Below are 14942 nucleotides of genomic sequence, written 5' to 3'. Positions count from 1 at the left end.
GGAATTCGGGCTCAGTTTGTGCTCCAGGACGTGCCCAGAGCTGGGGCACACCATGGGATCAAAGCAAGGGGGGAATGCTTGGGTGGGGATGGCATTCTCTGGTTTTCTTATCATAATCTTTTTTATTATTATTATTTTTGATTTTACTTTACTGCTGTTGATTTCAGGCTCTGCCTCGGAGACTCGCAATCAGCGCGGAGCCCTTTGCCACCAACGCGCCCCAGGTTTGATGGGGATATTTGATTTTACTCCACTCAAAGCTAAATTAGCTGCAAAGCCTCTCCTCTGCCCCCTCCCGAGCGTGGTTCTGGAGCTGAGCTCAGCTTGGTGAGCAGAGGTTTGAGGACACTGAGGGATTTTTTATTTTTTTTTTTTTTTTTGCTGTGGGGATTCTGTCCCGGCCCCGCCGCTCTCCCCGCGTTCCTGGAAAGTCTTGAATAATCAAATGGGTCATTTCTGCTCAGCCGCTGAAATTTATGGTCCCACAGAACCCAGATCTTCTGAATGCTAATGAAAAAAAAAATCCCCATCAGCCCGGCTCATGCCATTCTGCTTTATGACCTTATTAAATCCTACACTTTTCCTGGCGTGCGCTGACAATTACCGGAGGACAGGCCAGGGCTGCTGCCACCAACACTCAGCGCTGTCAGCGCCACGGGCCCGGAGATTTACACCCCCCAACAGTCCTGAGAGACATTTTTACACTCCTGACAGGATTATATAACAAGAGAAAAGGCCATTAACAAATACAGGGGAATGAGCGGCGGGGAGAGGGCAGGTGAGGAATGGGGCAGTAAATCTGCGGCTCTGGCAGGAGGTAATAAAATCACCTTGCTGGGAGATTTAATGAGCTGCTCGCCCCACGGAGACGGGGGAATGCTGGCACACCCCGGCCCCGGGATGTCCCCAGTGCGGGCGCAGCCAGCCCTGCCCTCCCTGCACGGCACAAAAGGAAAAATTTCATTTTTTTTTTCCATGCTCCCACAAAGATGTGGATTAATTTTTTTCCCCCCATCGTGAGAATTTCTCAGCTCTCTACCTGATTTCAGTGGCTGCTCTTTAGTAGAATTCTCCCGAATTCTGGTGGGAAATCACCCTTGGAGCAGGGGATGGGGAGCTCGGAGCCGTCCTGCACAGCCCAGTCTGTCCCACCGCGAGATCCCGGGCAAAACTCGGGATTTCGGAACTCAGGTCTTTGAAGGACCTGCTTTAAAACTGGTTTTGAACCCTGGATGCATCTCTAAGAGCCCGTGATTTATTTGTGTGTTTTCCTACCAAAGCTTTCTGAAGGACTTTGGGCACTGATTTTGAGTTAAAGTTTCAATTTGTTGGTATTTAGAGAATTAAGGGGGAAAAGGAAAAAAAAATAAATAACCCAAAACAAAATAAGGGAAAATAGCGTGGAAGAGGTGGTAAATACTGGAATAAAATGAATAAAATAATCCAACCAATATCTCAGGAATAGAAGGGAAAAAAACAAAGGGCAAAAAAGCAAAATTTCCTAATTTGATGCTCCAAGTCCCATTTAAGAGATGTCAGTTCAGTTATTGCTGGTGTATTTGGGCTTGAAGTGGTCAGATTTTAATGGACACTTTGTTAAACACAATCTTTGAAAATTGAGTCCTTTTTTGTGTAATAATTCCCCAGATGCTCAGGAGCAGGTGGGGTTTGGGGCCTCCCTTGTGTTGGAAGCGTCACCTCGGGTTTCCTGCGCTTTCAGAACGGCTGAAACGCCCAAAGCAGAACCTTTCCCCCAGCAGCCTCCTGGTGCAGCAGGAACTTTAACTGGCTGCTCCTGAAAGCACAGGGCCGCGAACCCCTTGGGATAACGGGAGCATTTCCTGCAAACCCCCGTTAATCAGGGCAGCTTTGACAGGCGCCGTTAATGCCAGAGCTGCTGGCGCTGCAGGGAAGAGCTGGGGCTGGGTGCATCTGCTGATCGCAGCTCCACAGCAGGCAGGGAAATGCCTCAGGGTTCTCCTGATTTATGGCCCACGCCTTTGCTCCGCCCGGATTAATGGATGGATTAAATAATTAACACCTTTTATTCCTCGGGGCGTCCTTATGTAGGGAATATTCCCTGTTCCGTGGGCAGGATCTCGGTGCCACCCACTGCGGGTTAATGCCGGGGGGTTTGTCCTCCCTCAGTCTCCTCAGGAAGGGTTTGGGGGGCTGTTCCTGGGAAGGGAGATAAGCTGAGCGATTAAACCCAAAAAGCCGCCCCCAGTTCTCCGTGTAACCCCCATTCCCAGTGCCCGGCCCTGATGGACCCCAGCAGTGAGAGGAGAGCGGGGCCAGGTGTCAGTAAAAGACTCTTTATTCATAAATAGCTGATATCCATAATTCCATCTGTACATCTCTCTCCAAAGGCCGGGGCCGTACAGGGCTGAAACTCGAGGGGAAACATCCAAAGTGTCCACTGCGACTTCTCCAGGACAACAGAACACAGCCGGCTGCCATTACCAAAGATATGTATATCTATTTATATGTATTTATATATGTACATGTGCTGAAAAAAGGAGCCAGTGCAGCCTTTTCCAAGGAGACTTTCCCAAGTATTTTCACTGTACAACATTCAGAATTTACATCGATAGAACAAGGCACAGAAAGTGTGGTATGAAGCCAAGGCCATGCTTTAGATTCCACGTTCTGTCTCCCTCCCCCAACTGCTTCAGCTTCATCCTAAAGAAAGGGTTCAGAGCTCTGCCCTCCTTCACCCCAAACACGCCGAGCCCGGCCAGGGAGGGATGCTCAGGCAGAGCAGCCGAGAACTGACCTTTTCACCACCGATTCATTGCAAAAACAAAGGAGCAGAAGAGAAAAGAGGTCTCTCTAGAGGAATATTTGTGGGTTTTTAATTTTTTTTTTTCCCCTAGTTTTAGGAATTATTTATATTTTGTGTTGGATTGGGTTGAAGTTCCACCTCAGAGCTGGTCCAAGGTTTTGGAAGTTGAAAACGCAATGGGAATTTTGTTTTCCCTTGTCTGACCCTGCTCGGGGTCCCACCAGACTGACCAGCGTCACACCTTCCCTTATCCAAACCAACAGAAGGTGCACACTTTATGCTTTGTAACCATTTATCGGCCGGGATCAGAGTCGGGGTGGGAGGGATTTGGCTGAGGGGTGTGAGGAGGCAGCTCGGGGAGCTGATGTCCGTTTGCTGTCCCCAAAGCTGAATTCGGGGTTTGTGTGTGCCCTGTCCAGCTGGGGGAGGCTGGGGAGCCCTGGGGCTCAGCACCGCGGGATGGGCTTTAGGCTGAGATGGGAAAAGACACAAAGATCTACAGCTTCACCTAAAAACATCCCTCCCTCCCTCCCCCAGCGGGGAACGGGGACACCTGAAGGAATTCGAGGAGATGTCCCGACCACAGGTCGATGTTCCCAATTCCAGAATGGGGAATGGCAGCGGTTGGATGTTCCACATCCAAGGGTCGCTCAGTCCTGGAGGGTTTGGGAGGACATCCCAAACCTTCTCCCCCTGGGCCGGACAACAAAGGCAGATCCTACAGCCGGCACTGCTGACCCCGGGACAGAGATCAGAGTGCTGAATTCCCAACACGGTCTGCTTTGGACAGGACAGGGACAGGACAGGGACAGGGATGGGACAGGGACATGGACAGGGACAGGGACATGGACAGGACAGGGACAGGGACAGGGACACAGAGTGGGACAGGGACATGGACAGGACAGGGACAGGGACAGGGACAGGGACACAGAGAGGGACAGGGACAGGGACAGGGACAGGCACAGGGACAGGGACAGGGACTGGGATAGGGACACAGAGAGGGACAGGGACAGGGACAGGGACAGGGACAGGGACAGGGACAGGGACAGGGACAGGGACATGGACACAGAGAGGGACAGGGACAGGGACAGGGACACAGAGAGGGACAGGGACAGGGACAGGGACATGGACACGGACACAGAGAGGGACAGGTTCTTCTTCCCCCGTGGCTCTGCCTCCTGCCCTGCAGGCACTGCCACCACCAAAGGATGCTCCAAGCCAGCCTCCAGTCCTAGAGGGATCCATTATTTCTGTCTGTGCCCTGAATGAGGTTTTTTTTTGCTACCGTTTCTGCTGGTACTGGCAAGGAGGAGGGGCAGGGCCGTGAGTTCTGGGGTGGGACACAATCACCTGCACCCGCAGTGGCCCTGGTGGCTGCAGGAACCGGCTGGGGTCAGTTCCTGCATCTGCTCAGGAATCCTGTAAACCCTTTTAACCAGACCAAGGAGGAACAGATTTGTGTTTGCTGTCACAGAACCCCCCGGGCTCTGCTCGAGCTGGAGCAGTGTCCAGGGAGGAATTTCACCAAAGCTCATCCCAGGAATGAACAGTCCCTGGGAAACATTCCCGAGCAGGAATGGACAGGCTCTGGGTGAGGGATGTTCACCCTCTCCTGCTGTGCCACAGGGCAGAACTCCCTGGGGGAATCAGCCCAGGAAAGGCCAGAGAGGAAATCCTGGAGATCATCCACGGTTGTCAAGGACTTAAAAATCTCATTTCCTGTTTTCCACTCAGTTAATTAGCAGCCAAGAACTGAGGCAGCTTTGCTGCAATCTGTGTTTTACGAGCTGAATAAAGAGAATCCAGGTGGTGACCAGAAGCCCAGCCTGGTCCCTCCCTTGTTTAACTCACCGTGGACCTGAGCTGTGTCTTCCTTCTGTGGGAAATATTCTCTGGAATTGGTCAGTTCTTGAATGCTTTAAAACTCACACAGCACTGCCTTGCAAGTGGAAAAATGGACTTGCAGTGTGAAGTGAATATCCCGGAAGCTGCAAGATCCATTTTGGTGATTTATGCTGAATAAGATTCTCTGAAAGCCAGCAGTGCCCAGGCCAGCGAGGGGGAGAGCAGCTGCAGCCAGAGATACAAGCGATGACAGAAGCAGTTCCCTGGGTTTTAAGAGAATTGTGTCGGTATCTTTTCATCTATTACAAAAATCCCAGTAAAATTTCCGTGGGAGTGCAGGGCGGTACGAAATGGAAATGAGCTTTATGGTGCTGGCGGAGCCGGGAGTCATTTTTAAAATGCAGCCATTAGTCTGCAATGACTCACGGCACAGAAATACCTGGGCAAAGTGCTCAGGAAGATGAAAACCTGCTGAAGCAGATTCTTTGGTGATGTAAAATCAGAATGGCTCTTTCCCCTGTGCAGAGCCAGGGCAGCCACGTGGAATCTACAGGGAGGGGAAAAAAAAAAAATCACATTTCTCTTTCTTTTACTTTATGGTTTGGGAAAATCGTTTTTCAAATATCATAATTTATGCAACAGAAGAAAGGAATGAATTTTTAATTTCTGGCCTCTGATCTTTTCCCGGGTGCTCCCCCACATCTGTGTTTTGGGTCAAACCATATAAATATGTGCACAGATTTCAAAAAGGTCTTCTTAAGAGAAAGGAAATAACTATTTGGGGCATTTCTGGTTCATTTGAAGAATACAAGAGCATCAGAAGAGTCAGGAATAGGAAGGAAAACTCGAGAGCTGTTGATTGACGTTCTCAAAGAGTGAGATCAGCAACAAGGAACTGCTTTAGCCAAAGGGAATTAAAACCAGGGAACTAAAGCTTAACATCCAACTGAGCCCTGCCCAGCCATGGGGGAACAGTTTCCTTCTGGAATTGTCCAGTCTGGACATTTATTCCCTTCCAGGACATGAACTGCTGGGATTGTGGGTGGAACTGGGATTCTGGTGTGGGGCTGGGTCCCTGTGAGCTGAGCTTTGGGATCAGCCCAGGCTGGGTCCCTGTGATCTGAGTTTTGGGATCAGCCCAGGCTGAGCCCCTGTGAGCTGAGCTTTGGGATCAGCCCAGGCTGGGTCCCTGTGAGCTGAGCTTTGGGATCAGCCCAGGCTGGGTCCCTGTGAGCTGAGCTTTGGGATCAGCCCAGGCTGGGTCCCTGTGAGCTGAGCTTTGGGATCAGCCCAGGCTGGGTCCCTGTGAGCTGAGCTTTGGGATCATCCCAGGCCGGGTCTCTGTGAGCTGAGCTTTGGCCAGGTGTCCTGCACTGGGGGTTTGCAGAGCTCCCAGGGTGTTCCCAAGGCAGAACCCCGGCTGTTCCCTGAGGAAAGGCTGCAGGGCTGAGCTCCCAGAGCTCCTTTTGGGATGTGGGAGCTCCCAGAGCTCCTTTTGGGATGTGGGAGCTCCCAGAGCTCCTTTTGGGCTGTGGGAGCTCCGGCGGGTTTGGGAAGCAGGGCAGAGGACGCAGCTCTGGGGAATGTCCCCGGAGCACCCGGGGACACCAGCCCAGCCCGCTGCAGAGCCGGAGCCGCCCTGGGGGAACGAGAGCGAATTCCCCGCAGGAGACAGACCCGGGCTGGTTTCCCCGACAACGGCGGCTCGCAGACGCGTTCCATCCCTGGATGCCATTCCTTGTTTTGTTTTTTCTGATGCCTGACATTTTGTCCAACGAAGAACAGGTTTCTGAGGGGGAGGACTGGCAGTCACTGGAGATGTAATTCCACCCTGCGAGGAGCATGTGCTGCTGAAAGCAGTGACAGCTTGCAGCCGGTATTTCTGTCTGCCCCTAAATCTGCCCCTGCCAGGCTGCAGGGGATGCGGAGCTGCGGGAGATGTTTGCACAGGTCTCAGGATTTCCAAGCCTCAGGATTTCCAAGTCTCAGCCTGCTCCTGAGCCGGGCAGGCAGTGACATTGGCGATTTCGGAGCAGCCGGAGCAAGGGCAGAGTTGCTGTTGTTGTTGTTGTTTGGATTTTCACACCGCAGTCCTGGGTGAAGCAATAATTCCAGACTGGACCAGCCAAACACGAGGCTAAAACAGCCCCCACATCCCTGTTTTGGGTTTCCTGCGTTTCCACAAAGCTCCCAAAGCCCCATTTCTGTTCCCGTTTCTCCTGGCTGTGCCCCTGGCAGCCGCACGGACTGAGGAGCGCCTCGGCTGTTGTGAAGGATGGGAGGGAAAAGAATGGACAAAATAATGGGGAAGTTTGGCTCAGTTCCAGCTCCACCGGGCCCTCGCTCACAGTGACAGCTCTTTTTGGTTTGGTTGAAGTCATAAATCATATTTGTATGGAATGGATAAAAAAAATGAGGCGAATTTTCTGTTTCGGTTCTGATTTTGGGGGTAAACAGAGTTTGTAATTAACCAAGGTAACACAGCCAGCTCTGGATCCGGCGAAATTCCCAAATTGTGCAGTGAAATCGAGGCCAGTGTTGGCAGTGCCGTGCAGGGTTTTGTGGTTTCGGTCCGAAACCAAACCAAAACGAAGCTGCGCTGATTGCCTTCACCTTTAGCTCAGCCACAGGGCGTGAAGTAATAAAAATAAACGTCTCAACTTGCTAAAACAGGGCTGGAAATTTCCCGTGTGCTATCGGGTTATTTAAATCCACCCCCAAAGACAGTTTTTGACTAAGAAAGTTTGCAGACGTAGAAAATTAGAAAATTCCTCCTGCGTGTGCACACCCCCCCGGTCTCAGAGAGAAGGGATTTGTTCTGGAATTTTGGTAACAGAGCGGGCAGCAGAGCTCTGCAGCAAAGGTACATTCATTGAGGGGCTGAATTTTTAAAACAAATGATTTGGAGTACACATGATATGAAGTAATTAAGAGATCTTCTAATTCCTCAAGCATCTGAACAGGATAAGGCCAAATTTTCAGTTTTCCTGTAGCAGACATAAAGTGACAGCGTGATGGGATCTTAAACCACTCTCAAAGCGAGAAACCTTTTAGCCAGGACTAACCTCCAGCGGCTCGAAACGTCCACCATGACTCGTTGGTTTTCACTAGGCATTGCACGAACATGACTGTTCCTAAATACACGAGAACATTTACCTCTTATGGCTCTGTGTCTCTCTCCCCTCCTGCCCCGGGACTGACACGAGTGCAGGTTTGTCTGGGGCACCAAAAGACGGATTTTAAGTGGAGGAGGACAGGGAGAAGCTTCTTTTCCTCATCACCAGAGGGTTTTTAGCAGGGCTGCTTGTGCTCCTGGCACTGCCGCTGCTCCGGGGTGAGTTCCATCCCCACGGGCACCAAGCCCTGCCGTCAGGGCCGGGCTGGCCGCGCGTCCTGGCGGGACACAGGGACTAAAGCCCGCTCCTGCTGCAGGGGAATTCGGGCTCCTCGAGCTCGGGCTCTGCCACGTCTGGGAGCTTGGAGTGCGTCCTTCCAATCTCCTCCAGGGCACAGGCCAGCGAGTCCAGGTCCCCGTCGTGCTGGTGCCGCGCCTCCCACAGGTCCAGGATGACGGCGGAGGGGCTGCTCTGGGTGGCGAAGAAGGAGAGATTCCTGCAGGGAAGGGAGGGGAAAAGGGATGAGGAGCAGCCTGTGCTGTGCCCTGTGCCCTGTGCCCTGTGCCCGGCACCATCCACTGGCTTGGAAAATAAAAACCCTCCAGCAGAGCTGGGGGAACGAGCTGAGGAGACCCTGGTGGGTCCTCACGTGGCACCTGCCCAGCCCAGGGGCAGTGACCACGAGCTCAGAGTGTGACACCTGTCCAGCCTGGAGCAGGGACAGTGACCACGAGCCCAGGGTGTGACACCTGCCCAGCCCAGGGACAGTGACCATGAGCCCAGGGTGTCCCCAAGCCCAGCCCAGGGACAGTGACCACGAGCCCAGGGTGTCCCCAAGCCCACCCCAGGAACAGTGACCACGAGCCCAGGGTGTCCCCAAGCCCAGCCCAGGGACAGTGACCATGAGCTCAGAGTGTGACACCTGTCCAGCCTGGAGCAGGGACAGTGACCACGAGCCCAGGGTGTGACACCTGCCCAGCCCAGGGACAGTGACCATGACCCCAGGGTGTCCCCAGCCCCGGCACTGCTGCTCCTGGGATGTGCAAATCCTTTCTGGGAAGCATCACTAGGAAATACAGCAAGGATGTGACAGGGAGAGGAATCGGCAGCAGTTGATGCTTGTGGTTATGCAGGGACCCAGCACCTTTTATCCGTGATTTTTCTGTTTTGTTCATGTGTTTCTATTTTATTTTAGGACCCTGCAGGGGTGATTTGCGCAGAATTTGGTAAAACAAAGTGTTTATCCAGAACTCTTCTTCCTTTGGCTCGGATGTGGTTTATTGAGGTTCCCACGCAAAGCAAGAAGCCAATGGAAAGTTACTTTGCTTGATTTAAGTATTCCTCTGCTCCCCTGGGAACACATTTATAGAGTTTGTGACAATCAGAAAATATTTCAGTGAGGGAGCTGCCTCCGCCAATATAATTTAGCCAAGCGGAAAAAGCAAAGCAAGAAGTAAATTGGTTTTCACAGCAACTTTCCGTTTTAATAATCATAATATTATTACTCCTAACAGTAGAGTATGACTGTCTCTTTTAAAGATGTCTTTCCCTTAAAAAATAAAAAGAAAAAATTAAAAAAAAAAAAATCTGCAGGATTCATTTTGGAATAGGAAATGCACCCGTGAGAGCCAAGGGGGTTTGCCTGGGGGAACGTGCAGCCTCCCAAGTGCTTTGAGCCACTGTTTCCATGATGAACAAAATCCTCCTGCATCCCGGGGCTCCTGGGGGTGGACAGGGGAATGTCGAGCCCAGCACGAGGAGCTGAGAGCTCAGAGCTGAAATGAGGAGCAAGCCCCTCTCAGCCCCTGACAGCAGCCAACAAACAAAGAAACAAACAAACAAACAAACAAACAACCCCTGAAGAAGCAATAATTCCTGTCCCAGGTGCCCAGGCCCCTGCCCCGGGCGCTGCCATCACCTGCTGATGCTGTTCTTCTGGGCCAGCATCTGCCAGTCCTTGCCCTTGGCGCCGGGCGCGTCGAAGGTGGCGCAGATGCGCTGCCGGATGGAGCGCGGGATCTTGAACGCCTTGGGGCCCAGCTGGGCGGGGAAGGCGCTGTCCTCGTGGCCAAAGAAGGTGATGTTCTCCCTCTCAGCCTGCGGGGAACGGGGAGGAAAAGCGGGGAAAGGGAGAATCGAAGCTGCGCCCTGGATTGTTGCCGCTGCTTGAACTGGCAGCAGGAAGTGACCGAGCTAAGAGGTGCTGATGGGATTTGTGAAAGGGCACCTGGAACATCACATTTTGTGCTCAAAACCCTTAAAAATGGTGTTGTTCTCCTTCCACGAGTTTTCTTTTTTTTTTTTTTTGGTTAGTTTTGTGTTACAGAGCAGCGCTGGGTTTCTAAATCTTCAATTGCTTAAACCCGAAACACGGACACACAAATTTGTGTTTGTTTCTCTCTTTCTCTGGGATTTTTTAAACACCTGAACCCTGTAAGCGCCTCAGCTCTCCCAGCCTCTCCGGAATCCAGGTCCTTTGCGGATCTGGCCCCTCTTTTCCCAAGCAATCACACCAGCCTTGCATAACAGAGCCAAATTTCAGCGCATTACTCATCCCAGAGTGACACAGCATCAATATTAACCAGCAGTGATGGTGCAGCCTCCATCCAACGTTTGTGACGCGTCCCCAGGGCCAGGCAGGCTCAGCCCTGGGCGCTGCAGGAGATGCTGCTGCCCTGCACGTGTGAGATAAGCGCAGCAACCCCGGCGCTCCGGGGACTGTCACGCACCGAGCGGCTCCGGGGGGGAGTTGTCACTCGTAGGTTTATTTTATCCTCCCTCTTCAATCACTGCTGGAGACAGGCATGAGAAAACCTTCCAGAGCAGCAAATCTGCGTGAAGCAGAACTGGAACGTGCTCTGGGGACTTGTGTACAGACAGGGCCCTTAAAAACACAGCAGAGAGGGAGAGCAAGGCAGCAGCAACACGGGTGGAGACACGGGGACTGTGACAGAGGGGCTTTATGGAATGACAGAAAAGGAGCAGAGAACACTTGGCCGGTTCTGAGGGGTTTTTATGCTGGTGCTGTTCTTGCCCAGCTGCTGCGCTCCCTGCTCAGAGCATTTGTGGGTGTAGAGCTCTGATCCAGGAGTATTAATCTGGATTGATCAACAAAGATGATCAATAATCTAAAAAAACGCAGCTGCTGAAGGTCTCGTGGCTGTGGGACACTTGCTCAGCTCTAGGTCTGATTTCTTTTAGCCATGAGAGGGGCCCAGTCCCCACGGGACACTTTGTACCGCTGTCCCCAGCGCTCTGCAAGAGCTTCCTGCTAGAAAACCGCAACCACCAACCCAGCCAACAAATTATTAAATTATCAATAAATTATTGTCAGAGTCCCTGCGCCTTGATTTCTGCTGGAAATGGGATCTGCAAGGCTTTAAACCCTGCTCACAGCTCGGAGCAAATACTACACAAGGAAAGGATGAAAACGGGCAGGGAGAGAGGTGGGCCCCCATCCCTGGAAGGGTCCGAGGGGCTTGGAGCAACCCGGGATGGTGGAAGGTGGCTCTGCCCATGGCAGGGGCGGCACTGGGTGGGCTTTAAGGTCCTTCCAGCCCATCCCAACCCAACACAACCCAACACAACTCAACACAACCCAACACAACCCAACACAACCCAACACAACTCAACACAACCCAACACAACCCAGCACAACCCAACACAACTCAACACAACCCAGCACAACCCAACACAACCCAACCCAACCCAACACAACCCAACCCAACCCAACACAACCCAACACAACTCAACACAACCCAACACAACCCAACACAACCCAACCCAACACAACCCAGCACAACCCAGCACAACCCACCCCAGCCCACCCCAGGATCCTGCTCCACGAGCTCCTCGCCCTACGGAGCAGGGCGTTACCTCGAGGACGGAGGTCTGGACGTGCAGCAGCAGCTCGTGGCCCTGCAGCTGCCGGACGCTGACGGTGCAGCACAGCTGGCTGGTGGCGGGGCTGAAGCGCTCCAGCGAGAAGGAGCCGAGCAGGGGCCGGGGGCTGCCGCGCCACACGCGGGAGAACGGCACCTCCTGTGGGACAGCGAGGCGTCAGGGACAGGGGACGCGGCCCGAGGGGCAAACACCCGCGTTCTGCTCTGCTGGGGGGAGCTCGGTAATGATCCCTGCGGCGCCAAGCAGCACAAAAAGCCAAAAACCGAGGATTCCGTTCAGGAGAGCAGAGGTGCTGCAGTGACCGAGTGCTCCAGGGGAACAAGTAATGGCAGTGTCTTCAAAAAGATGCTTAAAGACACTTAAAACCTAAAAAATATGCACTTCACTTCCTCCCCCTTGCCAGGATCAGGATTCCTCTCTGTGTCTCCTTGGAATCACCTTGTAACCAGAACCCAAGGAAAATTGGGACTTCCTGCTGAGAGCTGCCCCGGCCCTGCCGCCCTTCCCTTCTCCACCCCAAAGGAACTTCCAGCTGAGAGCTGCCCACCCTCCCCTGCCTGTCCCCAGCCCCAGGCTGGATCCCGAGCTGGAAGCAGCACCAGCAGTAAAATGCTCGCAGTGATGAAGGAAACATTAGCAAAATGTTAGAAGTGGAGCAGTTGTAATTAGATTTTTTTTCAGGGTGATCATCTCTGCTTTCACTCTGAGTGGAAGAATCACTCAGCTGAAAGGAGTTGTGTGGAACAATGTAGAGCAGCACGGAGTGCTGGAACAACGAGTGGTCGGAGTATTCCAGAGATGCTTTCAGCTCAGCTCTGCCTTTGTAATTAAGCTCCTTGCAGACAGAGGGGCTGTAAATCATCTCATGGCTCCAGGCAGAGCCAGGTCCTCCAGGAGATGCGGGATGGGAGGCAAACAGAAGCTCTGAGCAGCCAGAGGCACCTGCCCAGCTCCTGCCCTGCCCATCCCTGCTCTGCTGCACCACCCACGGCTTCCAGGGATCCCCGGTGGGAAGAGAGCCAAGCCCCGGGCAGCTGCTCCTGCCAGGCCGGGACAAACACGGGCTCTGAGCAGAGTCTGCAGGAATCCTGGTGCCACCTGCCACCAGCTGCCTTCCAGCAGCTCCTCAGCGTGATTTCCTCATCTGCTCCGGCCTTGGAGCAGGGTCGCTGCTCGCCTGAGACACCATTTCCATAAACCTTCCCTCCCCACGCTGCCCGGGGAGGGCTTGGTGCTGGACCAGAGACATTCCTGGAACGGGCTGCGTTCAGTTGTTCCTGCCAGGCAGCACAAGCAGCTGCTCTCGCAGGGTGGGACGTAGGAGAGGAACCCAGGGAACACTGGAAGAAGCTCCACGTGCAAAAATAGCTTCTTCCCTCTATAAAGAGGCTGGAACCAAACCAGAGCTGTCACCAGGCTTTTCAGTGCGAGGGAAGCACAGAGCCAGGGGGGGTTCTGCAGCTCCTCCTGGGAGCAGCGATTGTTTCTGAGCTGTCCAAGCCATCCCAGCTACACTCGGTTATAAAATGTAAATACTCCTTGGGGTCAGGGCAGCCCCGGCTCAGCCCCTTCTGGCAGCAGAGGTTCTGCTGCTTTTCTCCAGCCCTGGCTCCCTGCTCTGATCGGGCTCTAAGCGGCATTTGGAGGTTGAATTCCAGTCTGTCACAGACATTTGTTCTTTGTGTTTGGACAAGGGATTAGGAGACAATAAATTAATCAAAGTATGGAGCTCTATAATCTGCTGAGGGCAGAAGTGAATTTGCTGCATCGAGAGGAAACCCCTGTGGTTTGATTCTCTTTTGGGCACGCGCTGGCAGGTCTCTGCTGGAGAACTGGGACATCCTAACCCCGCTTGGCTCGGCTTTTAAAATACAGGTGAGCGAGAAGAACAAACAAAACACTGAATGGCCCTTCTCCCTAAGAAGCTGAAAAGGATTAATTTATTTAATTCTTTAAATTGTAGCTCAGATTATCCCCACTCTGTTAATGAGGAGAGGCTTTCTCTGGCTCTGGCTCTGTGTTTATAACTCTCAGAGCCCATTACCCTCATGTTTTGGGGAATGTGGCAACACATCTAAAACAGGGTTTTTGCCAAAATCCTGGAGGATGGATAATTGTGTCTCTGCTTCTGGGAGGAGGGAGACTGTACATTCTAATTGAGTGCTGTATTTTAAAACCAGCCCACTCCATGTGCCAGCACATTCCTTAGGATTCCCAGTCATCAAAATCCTTGGAAATTCTTCTTTTGTTTTGATTTTTCGGTTTTCAACAGCCTCTTTAATTAATGGAGAAGAGAAAAACCAATTTGCTGCTCTTCAGCTCTAATGCTTGGTCTCTGTGTGCTGCGATTTGAACTCGTGGTTACATTTAAATGTCATTTTCAGCCACATTTCCAGAGTTATATCAAAACTGGAATGACAGATATTAGAAACATCTTGAGGAGCGGTTAAGTTTGAGCAGGAGGAATATTTGCATTCTGTTGCAGGCAACTGAAACGAGGGAAAGCACAAGCATTTCTGTAAAATGACAAATTTACAGCGTTCTGGTATAAACGAAATCTGTGTTTGTCAGAGTCGAAAGGCAACACGTTTTTGTTGAAGGCTCGGGAGGTTTAAAGCTTGTTTAAATGAAAGGAGCCTCGGTTCCCCCTGTGCTCTGCCCGCAGTGCAGAGGGGGCGGGTGAGATGCCAGGTACCTGACAGGCAGCGAAGGGTTTGATTCTCCACAGGAAGGGAGGCACGTCCAGCACCGAGATCTGGAGGCTGCAGGTGTTGCCTTTAAAATGCAAAAGTTTGGGCTCCTCCAGCAATTGCCCCCCTTGGAGTCTTTCATCCGAAACCACTTCCTGCAAGGGAGGAGGAGAGAACGCTCTCAGCATTAGGAACAAACCCCAGATCCGATGAAAACCCCTCTCTGTGGAGGCCCCAGGTTCCCCCACAGCGTTCAATTCTCTCGTGGGCAGCTGATGAGTTTGAGAGGAATGACAGATTCATCTCTACAAACAAGCCCTGGGTCTGCTGGTAGATAAAACTCACACTGAGAGATAAAAGAAACAATGGGAAGGATTCCACTGACTGATGGATGAGAAAGAAGAAATTTGCTTTTACAAACAAACTGTAGGTTTGCTGATAAATGAAATTATTTATTGAAAGATGAAAGAAAATATGGGGAAAAACCATAAATTCCATGAGAATTAAAAATTAAAAGGGAGGTTGTACATTAGAGGGGAATTTTCGGTATTAGGCACTCCAGGAAAGTCTGTACCTCTCAAGTACCTCATCCAATGGGGAAAG

General features: G+C 52.1%; 1 protein-coding gene across 1 annotated transcript in view; it reads right to left on the bottom strand.

Moving 5' to 3' along the window:
* Positions 1–2299: 2299 nt before the first annotated feature.
* The window catches only part of UNC5D (unc-5 netrin receptor D), an 86477-nt gene continuing 73834 nt past the window's right edge, over positions 2300–14942 (bottom strand). Inside the window, exons 14-17 of the mRNA XM_040087615.2 lie at positions 14345–14494; positions 11623–11787; positions 9665–9843; positions 2300–8242 (exon numbers count right to left, since the gene is read on the bottom strand). Of these exons, the coding sequence (XP_039943549.1) occupies positions 8041–8242; positions 9665–9843; positions 11623–11787; positions 14345–14494 (696 nt within the window). The 3' untranslated portion in view covers positions 2300–8040. The remainder of the gene's footprint in view (positions 8243–9664; positions 9844–11622; positions 11788–14344; positions 14495–14942) is intronic.

This window comes from Hirundo rustica, chromosome 28 (genome assembly GCF_015227805.2).
Source record: "Hirundo rustica isolate bHirRus1 chromosome 28, bHirRus1.pri.v3, whole genome shotgun sequence".
Lineage (NCBI taxonomy): Eukaryota > Metazoa > Chordata > Aves > Passeriformes > Hirundinidae > Hirundo > Hirundo rustica.
This window is presented reverse-complemented; position numbering and strand designations above follow the sequence as displayed.